This window comes from Melitaea cinxia, chromosome 20 (assembly GCF_905220565.1).
Source record: "Melitaea cinxia chromosome 20, ilMelCinx1.1, whole genome shotgun sequence".
NCBI lineage: Eukaryota > Metazoa > Arthropoda > Insecta > Lepidoptera > Nymphalidae > Melitaea > Melitaea cinxia.
In genome coordinates, this window is record NC_059413.1 from 9286732 (window position 1) to 9304074 (window position 17343).

Below are 17343 nucleotides of genomic sequence, written 5' to 3' on the forward strand. Positions count from 1 at the left end.
TAGAATAGTATTACAGTTGGATCTGTCAGCCTGCTGAGTGAATTAGCAGGTTAACAAATGAAGCACTTAAAAACGTAGCTTTTTTAGATATTAAACCTTTTTGATCGAACCTTTCGATTAAAATTCACATGTAATTGGTCTAACTCCGTTCAAAATGTTCACGTAAAACATTATGTATAAAATATTTTTCCAATGATTCGTCAGTTTCGTCCCATGAAAATAGTAATGTCCAATATGCCCCATGACATTACAATAGTCCTGAGGGGTCGCCAATGGAATCTTAATTAATAATTCCATAGCTTCCATAGCTTAATTGGCTAGAGCGCCGACACGGTACGTCGGAGACGCGGGTTCGAACCCCGCTGGAGCGGTCAATTTTTGATATGATATTCAAAATCTTAATTAATATTGATGTTTACTCCCCTCGTTACAAATTTTACTTTCTCAGCGAAAAGTCCTAGCAGTCTTGTTTATGTATGCTTTAAAGAAAATAAAAACATCTCATATATTTCTTTGCCATTTCTTAAATATTTATTTTCCTTCTAAATTTATTACTAAAATAAGTTAGATGTAAATTATCAAGAAAAAAATTCTGAATAATTCTTAAAGAATATACGAAACAAAAATATTTTTGAATGTTCAATATTTCAGACGTAATAAGATACTACTACTACTTTTAGACGCAGCGGTCACAGCACTGGATGTTGCGCTAACGGTCGCGGGTTCGATCCCCGCTTACGACAGACGTAATTCCGTCTGTTATAATATAATAGATGTTCGTCTTGGTCTGGGCGTTTGTGCATGTGTTTCTGGAATCCCGACACGGGAGAAAATTCTACTGGGGGTCGTTCTGTCCGAAGCGTTTATTTATATGTACTATAAATCTTACTTTATTATATTATGACTAACAGTACACGTGCGAATAATTCGCACTAAAAAAAATCACCGACCGTCAATCATGTTAACGTTGTTTCAAAATTAAAGCCGTCATATAATAATATATAATTTTATTAATAAATAATTTACAAAAACAAAATCAATAATAATTTTTTTAGTTGTGGATGCCGATAGAGCAAATAATTATCAATAAAATGATATATAATTTATATGGAATAATTGTGAGGTTTTTTCTAAAATGGGAGGCCAACATCTTAGCGTATTAATATATATATGATGATAATAAAATAAACCTTTATTATATATTGTTGTGTTGTAAAGAATTATACCAGCTTTTTGATACACAGTAAACAAAACATCCGTTTTCCTTCCTTAATTTATGACTAACGTACTGAATTGAGGGCAAGTGGCGCCAGACTTGTAAACGTGAGAAACTAAATAACTAAAATCCTATTTAGAATATTCTTTTAATAAGATTTATTTTCTTTATTCTTAACAATAGCAACAAATACACCGTAAACATGTATACTTTTCTTATTATTACCTTCTATTATTAAATGACGATTAAAACATAGGTGATCGCTTAGTATATATCACTGTGTTAATATAAACTCAAATTTATAAACAATAATGCAATTTTATCAATAGATAATTTGATTTCGTAACAACAAAGTTTATGTATATGTTGTCATATGTTCAACAAGACTCAATATTATTCTAATTTAGAATTAGTTAATGATACACTACAATAATATTTACAAAGAACAGTATCTGACCTTTTTTAATAGAATTTATATATATGTAATAAATAGATTTGATTGGAATGACCATAAATAATTTAAAACAGTCAGTCAAAGAAGTTAAGACAAAAAACTTTGCAATATATAAATTAATATAAATTGGCACAACCCCATGAGGAACTGTTTCGCAGTTGTTGATAGTTTCTCTTTTACATAAATTACTGTAAAATTTAACAACAGCGGAAAACTGCCTCTACATTGGACCCGTTTCACTGGTTGGTCTTTCTCAATGTTTTTCAATCAAAATCAAATGCTTTTTATCCAAATGCAGAATATATGTATCTTTGGTTGATTTTTCTTAATAAAGATTACTGGTTATTGTTACAAATAAAACTATAATCTATTTTATTTTAATTACATACTTTGTATGACAAACATATCACATCGAAATGTTTTGTACATTTTTGTCGAAACTCTGCATTTCATATTTGGCAATGACATTACAGACTTCCATTTTGACTTTAGGAATTAAATTAGGTTGCAATTTTTTAACGCTAGCAGCCATGCTTCGGAAGAACACATCAATTTCGTTAGTGCTCTCTTTTAATACTTTTTCAATTAATTTATCTATGACCTGTGATCTTTGTTCAGTACTTTTAGTATCATCTACACATTTTATTATTCTAGGTTCACTCATTACTATAGGTTTAGGTAGTATTTTTATAGGTGGTATATTTCTCGGCAGTGGCACTGACTTTTTTCGTCCAGCATTTTTCCTCCCAATTTTTTTCGGTGGGGCACCTTCTATTTCGTTCTCTGTTTCTAAATGAAGTTTTTTAGGAACGATTTTTATTATTTGTGGTTTTGCATCTGTTTCCTGGTGTGGGCCATCGACAAGAGTAATCTGAAATATAAAAAAATATTTGCATAAGAAATTATTATTCATACAACATAATATTGTAAGTTTAAACTATAAAATATTTAATATATGTACCTCATAATACTCTTGATTATCTGTTATAACATTATTTTGTTCAGTGATAACTTGCTCCTCGCCTACAGTATCACTTTCATCAAGTATTATGTCCGTCTTCTCTGGTCCTGCATCCACTTCTGACGATACTGATTCTAATAGTGGCATACTGTCTAAAAATAGTAGTTTTTCAAATATTGGCACCTTTGATCTGTGTATTGTGCCCATTCTTTTGCTTCGTGTATAGCCATCTCGAAGACCTCTCCATCTTTTCTTACATTCTTCAACTGGAATACCAATATAGGGTAAAGCTTTAGATTAGGTAAAACCGAATTTCGGGACCGTGGGGGGAAGGGGGGGGGGAGAGGGTGAGGAACGCTACCCCTGGTACCACTGCCACACCTCGGAACCCCATGGTTATGGAGATATCCATGGTTAATGTTTCGAGGTTAGAAGAAGAACTGCCCTCCCTCCGCGCCTCCGCGGCACAAAAAAAAACACTCTAGGGGTAGGACAGACCAAGACCACGTGGACAGTGGGGTGCTCCGATTCGGTTTTGGGTATTTTTCGAATTTCTAAACCTATATTCTAGCACGCAATGTTACTAATTTTATTAGAATATTATGTCTGACGCGTTATTTTGTTTAAAAGTGTCGATTTGTCACACAATGCAAACAGTACGAGCTCAAAGGTATTATAATAGCTTTAAATTCTTCTTCTAACCTCAAAACTTTTACCATGGATATCTCCATAACCATGGGGTTTTGAGGTGTGACAGTGTTACCTTGTAAAGATTCCCCTACACCCTCCACCACCTCCACACCCAAAAACCCCATAATTCGGTTTTTCTAATTCAGTTTTACCTAATCTAGGTCTTAGCCCCAATATAGCATTGTAAATGAGAATACAATAAAAGATGATAAATAAAAAACTTATTTTGTATTTTTATATATATGGGTTCATCCTAGTAGATAAAGAATATATAGCAGTAAAAGAATTTAATACAATTAACAAAATTAATTTAAATCTATTTATCAAATAAAATGTTAATATATTTTACAAGTATAGTAAACAGATTTAAAATATAAAATGAGCTGATTCTGTGCTTTTAATTTTGTTTAAGTGTTCCTACAAAAATAATTTACGACTGCAAATCTGCAGTTAGTATCTGCAGCACAGGGTTAAGCAATATACAAGTTCCAACCTTACCTGGCTTAAACAGTTCTTTTGCTATTTCTTGCCAAGTCTTTTCACGTGTTAAAATGTTTTTCCGTGAGGGATCCAACCAACAGTACAAATGTCCATGTGGTTGCACTAATTCGATAAGTTTTTCATCCTCCTCTGTTGTCCATCCTGCAGCGTTTAATGGCATTTTCAATACTATAAATTGTAGCTTGCGTCACAAAATCAAAACAAAATGTCGCCTGCCTATCACAAGTGAAAATAGTCGCGCTGCGCAGCACGACGTCATAAACTACGCTAGGTAATTGCTATAGTTTCTCATGTTTCAATGTCCTCGTTTTCTGATTGGTCAATAGGTGTATTGACGTATTAAAACATTTGTCGATCTCAGAGCCATCTGTCGTAGAACTTCTGAAGCTATTATTGGTTACTGCCCTCTAGTGTGGTATTGCTGTAACAACTTATTACTAATCTTTTCTTGCTAAAGTAATACTATTAGACAATAGATGTCGCTTGACTTCAACTGCTTTATTTATCATAATGCTTACAGTTAAAAAACTATGTTAGACCAGTGACAGACTGGTGAAAATTCCAAATAAAAAACGATGATATATATATAGGAAGTTATTGTAAACTATTGTGTTGAAACAGGGATTCCAAAATTTTCATAAAATTTTTATCTGTTTCCTCAGTGTTCCTGTTCCAGTTCCTGTTGTCATCCAGATAGCCCAGATAGATCTTTCTGGAATCCAAATAGCCCAGATAAAAACAGATAAAAATGTATAAGGGGTAAAATTTGGAACCGAGTTATTTTATACAAAAAATTCTCAAGTTCGATCCGCTTATTTTTTGCCTGAATTTAACATCGATCCTTAAAATGAAAAATGAGCAAACAAACATAATTAACGAATCCGAAGGGTATTGATGTACCTCTAGTGAGACTCCTCGCTCGCTGTGCGTCCTACTTTCGAGGACCACTTCGGGTGCTTCCAGGTACAACCAGTGTTGTGTGAATACTGGTTAACTATCACTATGCTAGACAAACTGAAAATGTTGATAACGACTAAGATCCATTTATACCTATCCAAATTTATTTTGGGATCTATGTTTGTACTTTGTTGTCTGAAATTTATTTTGACGTTATTTCCGTGAGTAATAGCATAAAGTTGCCTAATGACAATATTGATCTATCGTATCTTCTCTTTGAACATCAAAGGTAGTTTAAAATGGTAAGATGATATTACACGATGATTTCATCATGATTGCTTGTACTAAATTTTAGTGTTTGAACTATTTTCATAATAAGTGTATGAAATGATAAAAAATGTTTCTTATACATACCTAACTACTTTTTTTTATTAAAATCAATGTTATAATTAAAGAAAGTCCGAATTCCATATTTTTGACTGACTTTAAAAAAAAGGTCTAAGTATCTTTTTCGATTTTTTGTTCTTGTTGAAGGGGAAGTATATAAAATTTATTTCAAAAGAGAGCCGATATAAACAGGTAATAATTTGATGACGAACTCTGGAGATATGGTAGAACTATGGTTGTCAGTAAATTTAATAGGACTTGTTGCAGCAACCTACTTTATCTTTGTAAGTAAATAAAAACAGACCGATTCCACAAAATTATATAAGTATATACCTTCTATAATATCAAAAAGTATATTTACATTTATGTAATTTTTTCTTATTTGCTTTATACATAATTATGCCTGTTAATTTACTATACGTTCCGCTGTATCGAATTTAGGGAAGTGATCAATGACGTGTGTTTCCGTTGCAAAGCTATACTTTTTGTTAGTACCTAATACCCAAACTTTAACAGAGTTGTAACTTACTCAAAAATCACTATATTTTTAATGACTGAAGATAAATTATTGTATGATTAGTATAGAGAAACTAGACTACTTCTAAAGCATTCTTTTGTTTCAACTATTTGTTAATTAAATGCGCCTCGCAATTATACCCGCGTAATTTCCGATTCCATAGACAGATATTGGGATTAAAAGTAGCCTAGTGTAAAGTAGCTTATGTTAGTTTCGTTCTTTTTTATATTGTTTGAAAGTTTATTTATTTACACTTTTTTGTACCCCACGACAAAAAGTAACACAAAAATAATAAAGTTCTATTAGTTGCAATAGGCGGCCTCATCGCTAAAGTAGCGATTTCTTCCAGGCAACCTTTGGGCAGAGGACTAGAATCGATTGTTAGTGGGGATAGGGGCGCAAAATATGTACTATCAGACCTAAACATAAGTACGTATTATATATATTCTTACATACACATATACATACAAATACACCTACATAAATAGATACATATACACACGTATACAAATACCTACATAAACACATAATTATATCAAAAGAAAAATACATAAAATAATATAAATAATAAAAAATAAAAATAAAATATTATGATGACAAGTACATTGCCTTGGTTAACCTCTTGAGTGATTCCAATGTTTGAGCTCGTCGTATAGATAACGGCAACGAATTCCAAAGGCGACAGGCTTCAACAGTGAAAGATTTAGAGTAAAAGGATGAAGAATGATTTGGAATCTTTAGGATGAGGTTATTATCACAGCGGAGAGATCTTATAGCTAGTTTGCTATAATATAAGATCGCTCGTTGTACTACTACTGAACTGCACTAAATCATCCGTAAACATATCACTGCTGAGTAAAGGTTCTATTGCAGGTGATATACTTTATTAGTAGTGTATAATCAATTTGAATAAAATGGCCATTGAGAAGCTTCCTCGATCTCTCCTATTATTAACTGGAATAATTGTACGAAAGATTTTATCTTACAAGAGATTATAAAAGTATACGTCAAAATGTCAAGGCTTCGATTGACATTATAAATCTTTACAAATAAATAAAATTGGAGTGTTTATTTATAATATTAAAATAACCGGTTTTTACTAAATGCATATGGATTTATACACGGTACAGATACCAAAATAACATTTTTTACCATATTTGTCTGTCATTCTGTCTGTCTGTTCAGTCTAATCTCTGAAAAGGCTGGACCGATTTTGACGGGAATTTTACTGGCAGATAGCTGATGTAATAAGGAATAACTTAGGCTACTTTTATTTTAGTTTTTTTATAACTCTTAATTATTGAACAATAACTATTTTTTAAATGCCACACGGATGAAGTCGCGGGCACATATTTTTTTTTAAAGTAGACTATAAATAAGAATTGAATTCATATCTAAGATTTTATTTTTGTGTTACCCACATTAGGAATTCTAAACATTTTTGAATATCATATCAAAAATTGACCGCTCCAGCGGGGTTCGAACCCGCGTCTCCGACGTACCGTGTCGGCGCTCTAGCCAATTAAGCTATGGAACGATACACCCGCTCGAGCGAAATTTTCGATATGATAATTTTAAATTACGGTTTAAGCGAACCGTGGCGCCGTCTATAGTGAGCTCTTTACAGAAACCCGTAACTATTCAAAGTTTCATATTACAATGAAAATCTTTGACAGGAGACGACACCGTGCTATTTTTAATATCTAAGATTTTATTTTTGTGTTACCCACATTAGGAATTCTAAACATTTTTGAATATCATATCAAAAATTGACCGCTCCAGCGGGGTTCACGCCACGCCAGCGCCACGGTTCGCTTAAACCGTAATTTAAAATTATCATATCGAAAATTTCGCTCGAGCGGGTGTATCGTTCCATAGCTTAATTGGCTAGAGCGCCGACACGGTACGTCGGAGACGCGGGTTCGAACCCCGCTGGAGCGGTCAATTTTTGATATGATATTCAAAAATGTTTAGAATTCCTAATGTGGGTAACACAAAAATAAAATCTTAGATATTAAAAATAGCACGGTGTCGTCTCCTGTCAAAGATTTTCATTGTAATATGAAACTTTGAATAGTTACGGGTTTCTGTAAAGAGCTCACTATAGACGGCGCCACGGTTCGCTTAAACCGTAATTTAAAATTATCATATCGAAAATTTCGCTCGAGCGGGTGTATCGTTCCATAGCTTAATTGGCTAGAGCGCCGACACGGTACGTCGGAGACGCGGGTTCGAACCCCGCTGGAGCGGTCAATTTTTGATATGATATTCAAAAATTGAATTCATGTTTTAGCATCGCTTATTCATGTTTTAAGCTTCGCTCTGATTGGTATTTATAACTATATTTTTTTTTCCAAGTTAAATTTTTTCTATCGTTGATATCTGATATAATATACTGAATTATAACTAAAGTCTATTACTAAATATAAATTTAGTAATACAATAATATTTATTTATCCTTTATTGCACACTTACAATAAAAACATTAAAAAGAAAAGAGAAAAAAACATACTGAATAAAGTGCAAAGGCGGTCTTATCACTGACAGTGATTTCTTACATTCAATTCAACCCGTCTATAAAGGAAGCATTTGTAAAATATAACAGGCACGCGGTGTAATTTAAAACAATATACTATATATAACATTCATATGTACAATACACCAAAAACTATATTTACATATACATAAACGTACACACATACACCACACACATACATTACATATACATAGATATATATTTACATAATAATATGCGTAAAAAATAACTACATAGATATATAATACATTATCAATAAGAAGTTACGGCGTTCTTTTATTTTAAGCTAGTTAAGCTGTACTCGATAATCTGAGATAAGATCGTACTTTCTTAAGCCAAATATGAATCTGATGATCATGTTTTGAAGGCGTTCAAGTTTATTAAGGAGTGTTTCAGACAGGTCAGAATAGCAGATAATTAAGAATAGGGAAAAGAAGGGCGTGGGCAAGTGATATCTTTGTTTTTATGGGCAAGAAATTTTTTCACTTTCTCAATGTGCCGATTGCAGCATATATTTTGCGACTGATTTCAGCAACTTGAGGTTCCCAAGAAAGTGTGCTGTCTAGAATAAGGTCTAGATTTTTAATACTGCTATGAAATTCTAATTTCGAGCCACCAAAACAGACAGGAGGAAGATTGGAAACATTCACTTTGGATATTTGTATAGAATTACCTATTACGAAAATTTGCGACTTACTAGACTTTATCGACAGTCCATACGAATTAATTACCCATGTCGTTTTTGTCTCTCTATATTTATATTTATTTATATTGTGAATAAGTAAGAAACAGACAACAAATATTTGAACAGAATTACCAGTATTCTCAAGCGCGAATTCTAAATCGACACAGTAATTTATATCGGCTATACCGACATGAGAGCTGACAGATTAATCGGCGTTACCGTCGCTACCACAATTGTTTCAAATTGACCACCATTATCGTACAAGCGAAGCGGTTTGACTCCTTGACGTATTTATGTATTTTACAAACTATAAAGTGAATGCCGGCTGTTTAATTGAACCCAGGAACATAATGCTATCTTATCTTATAATTAATAATTTAAAAGGTTTTTTTTTAATGAGAAAATTATAAAAAAATGTTACTTATTAAAATGACAATTGGTAAAAGTAAGTTCAAAAGTGTGAGTAGTTTTTTAACCGACTTCCAAAAAAGGAGGAGGTTCTCAATTCGACTGTATATTTTTTTTTTTTTTTATGTATGTTACATCAGATCTTTTGACCGGGTGGACCGATTTCGACAAATTTTCTTTTAATCGAAAGATGGTGTGTGCCAATTGGTCCCATTTAAATTTATTTGAGATCTAACAACTACTTTTCGAGTTATATCTAATAATGCGTTTTTAGTTGATGCTTTTTTCGTCGACCTACGTTGTATTATACCGCATAACTTTCTACTGCATGTACCGATTTTGATAATTCTTTTTTTGTTGGAAAGGGGATATCCCTAGTTTGATACCATGATAAGGAAACCAGGATCTGATGATGGGGTCCCAGAGAAATCGAGGGAAACTCTCGAAAATCCGCAATAACTTTTTACTGGGTGTACCGATTTTGATAATTTTTAATTTAATCGAAAGCTAATATTTATCATATGGTCACATATAAATTTTATCGAGATCCGATTACTAGTTTTTGAGTAATCTTTGAAAACGCGTAGTTACTTGACGATTTTTTCGTCGATCTACGTTGTATTACTTGTCGATGTAATTGAAGTCGGTTTTTTTTCGTTTGCGAGCAAACACAATTATTTATTAATTGATCATGTTATAGAATTGAATCCTATCTAATATGATGCATTTTAATAGAAATCTTTTTTGAGTTAAATTTATTAAAAAAAAAAAAAAAAAACTATTAAAATGACCGTTGGAAAAAGCCAATTTAATTTTTTTTTATGTAAAATAATCAAACATTTTTTTTTATATAGCTGCAACAATTAGCGTTTAATAAATATACAAGGAAGTATCATTATAAATCTTAGATCGAATCAAAACGGAATAAAATCTCAAGACGCAGTAAACACTAAACACAAAACTGAGCAGTTCAAAATCGTATCGCGTTCTCTGCGCACGCGCACGTCGGTTTCCCGCGTTAAATCGAATCAAGAATTCCAACTCCGTAACTAAATACGAACTTGAAATGTGTGTGTTGTGAAAATATTGTGTTTTCTTTGGAACCTTGGTGCAAATCGACGATACTTTGTTGAAATTACTAATGTATGTCCGTTGTATTTAAGGTTTCTTAAATACAATACATAGTATCAGAGTTAAAAATTATTATTGTGTCATTTTGATTTGTTTTAACGAATTTAGTTTAAAAAAAGCGTTATTTAAAGTTCAGATAAACGGTTTTAAACGGAATAGTAAGCTTAGAATTAGAATAAAAACAACCTACGAGCATGATAGTCTTCAAATCACAACAAATCGCTTCCATATTTTATTTTCTTACCTTTGGTATGTTTTACCTTAACTGTGATAACAATGTTTTATAACGATGTAGTAATAGATAACTTATGTAATTCAAACAAGGATCATTCTTATCTCGCGCTGTGTAATCATCAAGATGATTCGGACGAGCTACATTAAACGTTAGTTAGTTTTAATGTCACCGACAAACAAAAAGCAATTACTCCATTGAAACATTGAATGTTAGAATGTCCAGAACGTAAGTTTGTTTCTATAAAAGGCACTGGAATTATCCGCGGCGACTGGTGACTATTTTAGTATCGCTTGTGGTATAGAGATGGGACGTTTGATCTTCCGGTGCAAGACGATATTGCAGATTGATTGCTTTTCCAAATTAGAATTTAGTGTCAGCTGACAATTTTATGTTGCTTCAGTTTATAACCGATTTTTTTTTCAAGCAGAATTAAGATTTCGAATCACCGGTAGCTTAATATTAATAAAAGTAAATTATTAAAGAATAATATGATCATAGTTTTTAAAATGACGACTCATAGGCCTACTTGAATAAAAAAAAAATGATTTTTTAGCTGTTATCTGTTATTATAACTAAAATAAAGTGATAAAATAGGGATACTAGTGATATAATATGATCATTTTTATAATCTTAAAATTCTCAATCAAAATTTACTTCTAAATGAAACCGATACTGGTTAATATCTGATATAATAATAATCAATACACGTGAATAAAATAATTCGATGTAGGTGATTATTATCGATTCGACTTAAAGCGGGTCGCCCATCCCTAATGATGGCAAATGTTACGTGTCTGAGGATGAATGCGTTGTATTAATGCTGCGGGAATTTCGATTGTCCTGTATTAAGTTTTAGTTTAGAACGCTTCGAACTCAATGCACTGTCTGCGGTATGTGATGGATACGACGTGTATTTATAAGTAAAATATAGACAAAGAAAACATTAATTGATTTTTGACTGATTCAGCCTATAACGTGCCACTGCTGGTCCTAGGCCTCTTTCTCTATTAAGAAGGATGATTTATGTTAAGGAAAGTGTAATTGTTTAATATGTGCACGTTAAGCTGTCGGTCCCGGTTGTTATCATGTACAACACCTGATAGCGATCGTTACTCATAGCAGGGAAAAATATCCGCCAACCCGCATTGGAGCAGCGTGGTGGATTAAGCTCTGATCCTTCTCCTTCACGGGGAAAGATGCCTATGCCCAGTAGTGGGATATTACAGGCTGAAGGGTATGTCGACGCTTTGGCGCAGCGGTCATAGCACGCGGGTTTGATCCCCGCTCACAACAGACATTTGTATTGGCCATATAGATGTTTTTTTTTTTTAATTTCTCGCTTGTTTGTGTGAAGTCGTTGTGGAAGAAAAAGTAAAAAAAAAATAGAAACAAAGAAAACAGATATGATGAAAGTAATTAATAAAAAAACGGGTGTGCTTTAGACCACATCCTTAGGAATAGGCGCGCAAAGCGTCTTAGATATACGTAACGTAGCTGGCTATGAGAGAAAGAAATGAGTAGTCACACCTCTCTCGACTTGCTCCATTCGCCTCGCCCGATCACACTTTTCATAACGCTCTCGTCACGCATTCACCAGCTTACTCCTCAAGTCAAGCGTGCGTAAAAAAGTTTTACTTCAAAATTGGTCAACGTCGGTAATTTTATTTTCTTTTTTTTTTGTTTGTTTGATGTCCAGATAAAACTATTCGATCTTTCTAATTGAATTGTATATCATTCGGCAAGCTGTGATAATTTCTATAATACCTGTAATTCTGTCGCAACTAACTGGTTAAGATAGTCGTTCAATTCGACAGCTAGCCCTTTCGTTCTACAACGACATTCAACTACACGCCTAGTTTTGTAGTCGAATCATTATGATATTTATAAGCTTTTAATATTATAATTAAATATAAACCCGCTGTGGCGCTTGTTTCATATAAATATTAATAGCTGGTGATTTTTGATCGTTCAAAGTTATTATTTTAATAGACTACAAAAATTGAGGAGAAGGTTCTTAATTCTACTGTATTTTTTTATGTATTTTACCTCATAATTATGCTGAAAATTCATTACCCGTGACTACAATTTAAGTCAGACGTGATTCGCCTCAAAAAGTTTTGAATTCGGTTTGCAAAGTGAATCCCGTAATTACTTTACATTGGAGTGAAAATATACAATACTTGAAAAGAAATTCAACCAGTTAGTAGAGCGTTGTCTAGATGTATTATGAACGCTGTATTAAACTTTGCGAATTAAAACTATATTAATTATTATATAGTATTTTTTATGTTGTTGTTTAATTGATAACTATTTATATACTAATTACGTTTACTGCAGCCGATGGATCGAAAAAAAACCAAAATGACTTAAAAAATACTTTAATTAATTAAAATAAAATTACAATTAAGAGAGGTGAAACCTATTCGATGCGAGAATTAGGAATGACAAAATTTTGTATAAAAATTAATAATGAAATTAAATTTAAAATATGACGAAATCGCTGCGTCGGCGGCTCGTGGCTGGACGGACGTTGCGACATGGGCTGCATCGGTTTTCCGTTGTTTATTGAATATGGATATTAAATGCATGCTCGGCATTTTCATGGATGAGCTTAGGGTACTGTATGATAGATAGTACGGTTCCGTACTTAACACCTCCACCCGCAGAACAGCAACTATTTTGTCAGCTTCAGAGAAAATGTTGCTGGAAGTTCATCTCGTCTCTTGATGCCTTTATCCACATCTTCATATACTGGTGTCTTAGGCGTTTGCTGCTTCTCTTCATTTTCTGATTTTAAGGGCCAACATCTATATTTTCGGCTTACTAATACAACGATAACTACTGATACACATAAAATTAAGATATAAAATGGTATCGTTGTATGGTATAAAACAATTGATTGTGTCTTGTCAATCTGTATAGGGGTTTCTAGTAACAATTTATCTTGGATGCTGTGAAGATCATCTAGACTAATCATCTTGGAACCGGTATGGGTATAGGTAGTCGTTTGGTTAATTTGGTTGTATGGGATCCTTGATAGCTTCAGCGGCTGGCCTTTTATCTCATCATTTTCGTTGATAACGGTGAATTCTTTAGTTCGCAACAGGCAGTTCATGGGAATAGTGGCCAAATAGCTTCCTTGTAGTATATTGAATTCTTTTCTCTCACAGGCTAACTGTACTTTCTCCGGCTTAGGTAATGAAATAACATAGTGTTGATCATCCAGTTTATCTATTGCTACAGCAGACAACATAACCTTCGTGAAGTGGCAGGTTTCCTTAAGATTTTGGTTGGTAATAAGCTCTTGAATGCAGTCTGGTTCTGTACGAATTTGATGACTTATTTTTTGGTCACAGAGATATAATATCCTGCTATACTTCGGGCATTCAGCCTCTATGTACACGAATGCTTTTTCGTTTGTTGCTATATAAGGAAAGGGAGGAATAAGGGCTAGTTGTTTTTCATTTGGAACGATGGATAGTTTGTACAAGTTATACCTGTCTATGTATATTATAGGAAATTTGTAAACTATAACTATTGTTCTATCATGATAGTATGAACCTGGTTTGATTAAGTCATAATATTCCCGTAATTCTAAATCAGGAATTTGCTCCTTACTGTATATAGTTATTAACTTATCTAGCATCGTTTTTAATACTCCTATATCTATCATAGAATGATGAGTGCTGGAGGCACGAATAAAAGCCATTATATTTTCTAATCTAATTATTTCTAGCACTAAATCCTCTACATTATTACTTATAATTCCTAATAATTGGGCAAACTGAGCAGACTGGACTAAACTGTTGTCTCTACGAGTATTTACTTCTATAAGAAATTCTAATGTGTTATTAATTTTTTCTTGATTTATAGTTAACTGATCTAAAATACCTTTATGTTGTAACATCCATTCTTTACTAAGACTAATATGACTATTGAATTCGGAAATAATTTTATTCTGGTTGTTTTGCAATATTTGAATAGCCTCATTATACTTTTGAGCATCAAGATAGTCTAAATTACCAGTAACACTTTTTATTAATGATCCAAGACTATCTACAAGACCTCTTTTAACTCTAATGGGTTCTAAAGATTTAACTTGACTTAGTACCTTGTTTAGCTTGTCTGTAAGATAATTAATCTGGTACTCGTAAAGAATGTAAGTTTCATTGTTCAGTCTGGTCTTAAAAGTGTTAAGTTGTGTCTGTACAGAATTTATCTTATCTTCAATATCAGTCAATTTTACATACTGTATAAAGGAGTGGTAATGTGATATTAGTCTGGTCGGTCCTAATTTGTAGGGCAAAAGTCCAGGTCCATCGGCTAAGCTCTCAAGTCTTATGGTTTGAGGATGCGTCACGTGTATTGTCAGCAGTAGCAGAATCCTGCAACAATCGGTTATTTTTAGGGGCGCGTTTTAGACGTGACTTAGCTACGGGGCCTCGCTTTTTTGACGTGTATATATGAATTGGTAAATCAGCTAAGACTGTGTCTTGTGTGTAGCGAGGTGCAGTTTTCTGACGAGAAGCAAAGGGATTTTTAATAAAAACTTGTTGTCCTGGAACATATTCTACTTCTGGTTCGCGAGATTTATTTCTATTTTCAATTAAGGCTGTTCTATTGCTCAGTGAGGACTCATTAATTATGTCATAAACCTGTTTCATTAGTTGTTTATGATTCTGAGCGTATTGTTGCAAAAGATGTTCGGTAAAATCTATGTCAACGGGATCTCTAGGATCGAAATGTCCGTTCAATAAATCAAAAGGTCTACACTTTGTAAAACTGTGAATAGTACTGTTGTATGCTATAATAGCGTATGGCATTAATCTAACTACTGGTTCATCTTTGTGTTGTAACTTAAGAATTCTTATGTGTTCTAATAGGGTCGAATGAAATCGTTCAATGTTACCGTTATCATTAGGGCTATGAGGTAAAGTTTTATGATGGATTATCTTATGGAGACGAATAAACTCTGAAAAAAGCTGATTAGTAAATTCCGTACCGTTATCGGTTATTATAGTGAAAGGTATTCCGTGGTGAGTACTGAAAAGTAATAATGCTTGTAAGATGCTAACAGCGGTTCCATCTCGTAAATGATACGCTTGACCGTATTTAGTAAAGACATCAATGAAGGTGACATATTTTTCGTTTTGAACTGTAAAGAGGTCCATGTGGATAATTTCAAATGGCTTGGTAGCAGGGGGTACTATATTAAATTGAGGTTTAATGGGATTTCTGTCGTATTTACTTTGACCACAAATAGTACATTCATTAATGTATTTAGTGATCTGCTCTCTCATTTTCGGCCAATAATATTTCTTAGACAGAGCGAGGTAACATTCGTTAATACCACGGTGGTTCGTTTTACCGTTATGATAATTCTGAATGATGTCTTGTTGTTGAAGATAATCTTTAACATTTTCGAGCTCAGTTTTACTTAATACGAGGTTAAGAGAGGAGCTTTTAAACTTTTCTTGTAAAATTGGTATTATCGAATACATTTCTAAGGGAGGATCTATCAATATAGCTGTTTTAACTTTCGGGTTAACGTATTCATTAATAGAATTGATAACATCGTTTTCTAAACTAGATTTCGACAACTGAATAGCTATCCGCGTATGGTTTTCAAATGGCTTAGTTATAATCGGTCGTCGTTTTACATCACTAACTACAGTAAAGTAAATTTGTCTGTGAAACTTGTTAAGGGGAACGTCAGTGATCGGGACTTCTAATATAGGTTGTTCATTACTAGTGTGTACGGTGTCAGTTGAAGAGCTTCTATGTTGAGATGGGGGTGTTTCTGATGGGTTATTAATCATTGACTCAAGCTCTCTAATACTATCCATTACCGATTTAATTTCGTCAGTTTCACTGATGTGAATTTGAACACGAGATAGAGCGTCTGCGTTGGTATTAAATTTACCTTTCTTATATATGACCGTAAAGTCGTATTCGCTCAGTCGAAGTCGCCATCTTGTTAGTCGTGAGTTAGGTTCTTTTAGATTCATCATCCACTGTAATGGTCTGTGATCAGTAACTATTTTAAATGTTCGGCCAAATAAATAAGGTCTAAAGTATTTCGTTGCCCATACTATTGCTAATAATTCTTTCTCTATTGTACTATAGTTGAGTTCGCTATCATTTAATGTACGAGACGCGTAACAAACAGGCTTGTCAGAACCTATGGGTCCCTGAGATAATACAGCTCCGATGGCTACATTTGAAGCGTCTGTGGTGAGATTGAACTCTTTGTTAAAGTCTGGATACTGAAGGATGGGGTCGTTAATTAAAAGAGTCTTACACTTATTAAAAGCTTCTATAAATTCTTGACTGTGGACTACCTTACTACCTTTTTTTAAACATAACGTGAGGGGCTTAGTAATACGGGCAAAGTCAGGGATGAATTTTCTGTAATAACCAAGAAGACCTAAGAATTGTTTTATTTCCTTGGGTGTACTAGGTATAGGGTATTTTTCAATAGCTAAGATTTTGTCAGGATTAGGTTTAACACCTTCTCCGCTAATAATATGACCGAGATAGGCGGTCTCAAGTTTTAAAAACTCGGACTTGTCCATCTGTATTTTAAAGTTGGATTCTTTAAGACGTTGAAAAACTTTTTCTAGGTTTTCCATATGTTCCTGAAGGGATGTACTGTAAACTATTATATCGTCCAAATAAACTAGACATATGTTATTTTGAAGACCTTTAAGGACATTGTCCATGAC

At 33.3% G+C, this 17343-nt stretch overlaps 2 protein-coding genes across 2 annotated transcripts in view; one reads left to right on the forward strand and one right to left on the reverse strand.

The window, feature by feature from the left end:
• Positions 1 to 17343, forward strand: part of LOC123663472 (unconventional myosin-XVIIIa-like) — a 107460-nt gene that overhangs the window by 24189 nt on the left and 65928 nt on the right. The window lies entirely within an intron of this gene.
• LOC123663473 lies at positions 1351 to 4082 on the reverse strand. Its single transcript, XM_045598152.1, has 3 exons — positions 3820 to 4082; positions 2632 to 2897; positions 1351 to 2541 (listed from the first exon to the last, which is right to left on the reverse strand). Exons 1-3 carry the CDS (start codon positions 3980 to 3982, stop codon positions 2077 to 2079), a joined length of 894 nt encoding a protein of 297 aa, XP_045454108.1. The 5' UTR covers positions 3983 to 4082; the 3' UTR covers positions 1351 to 2076.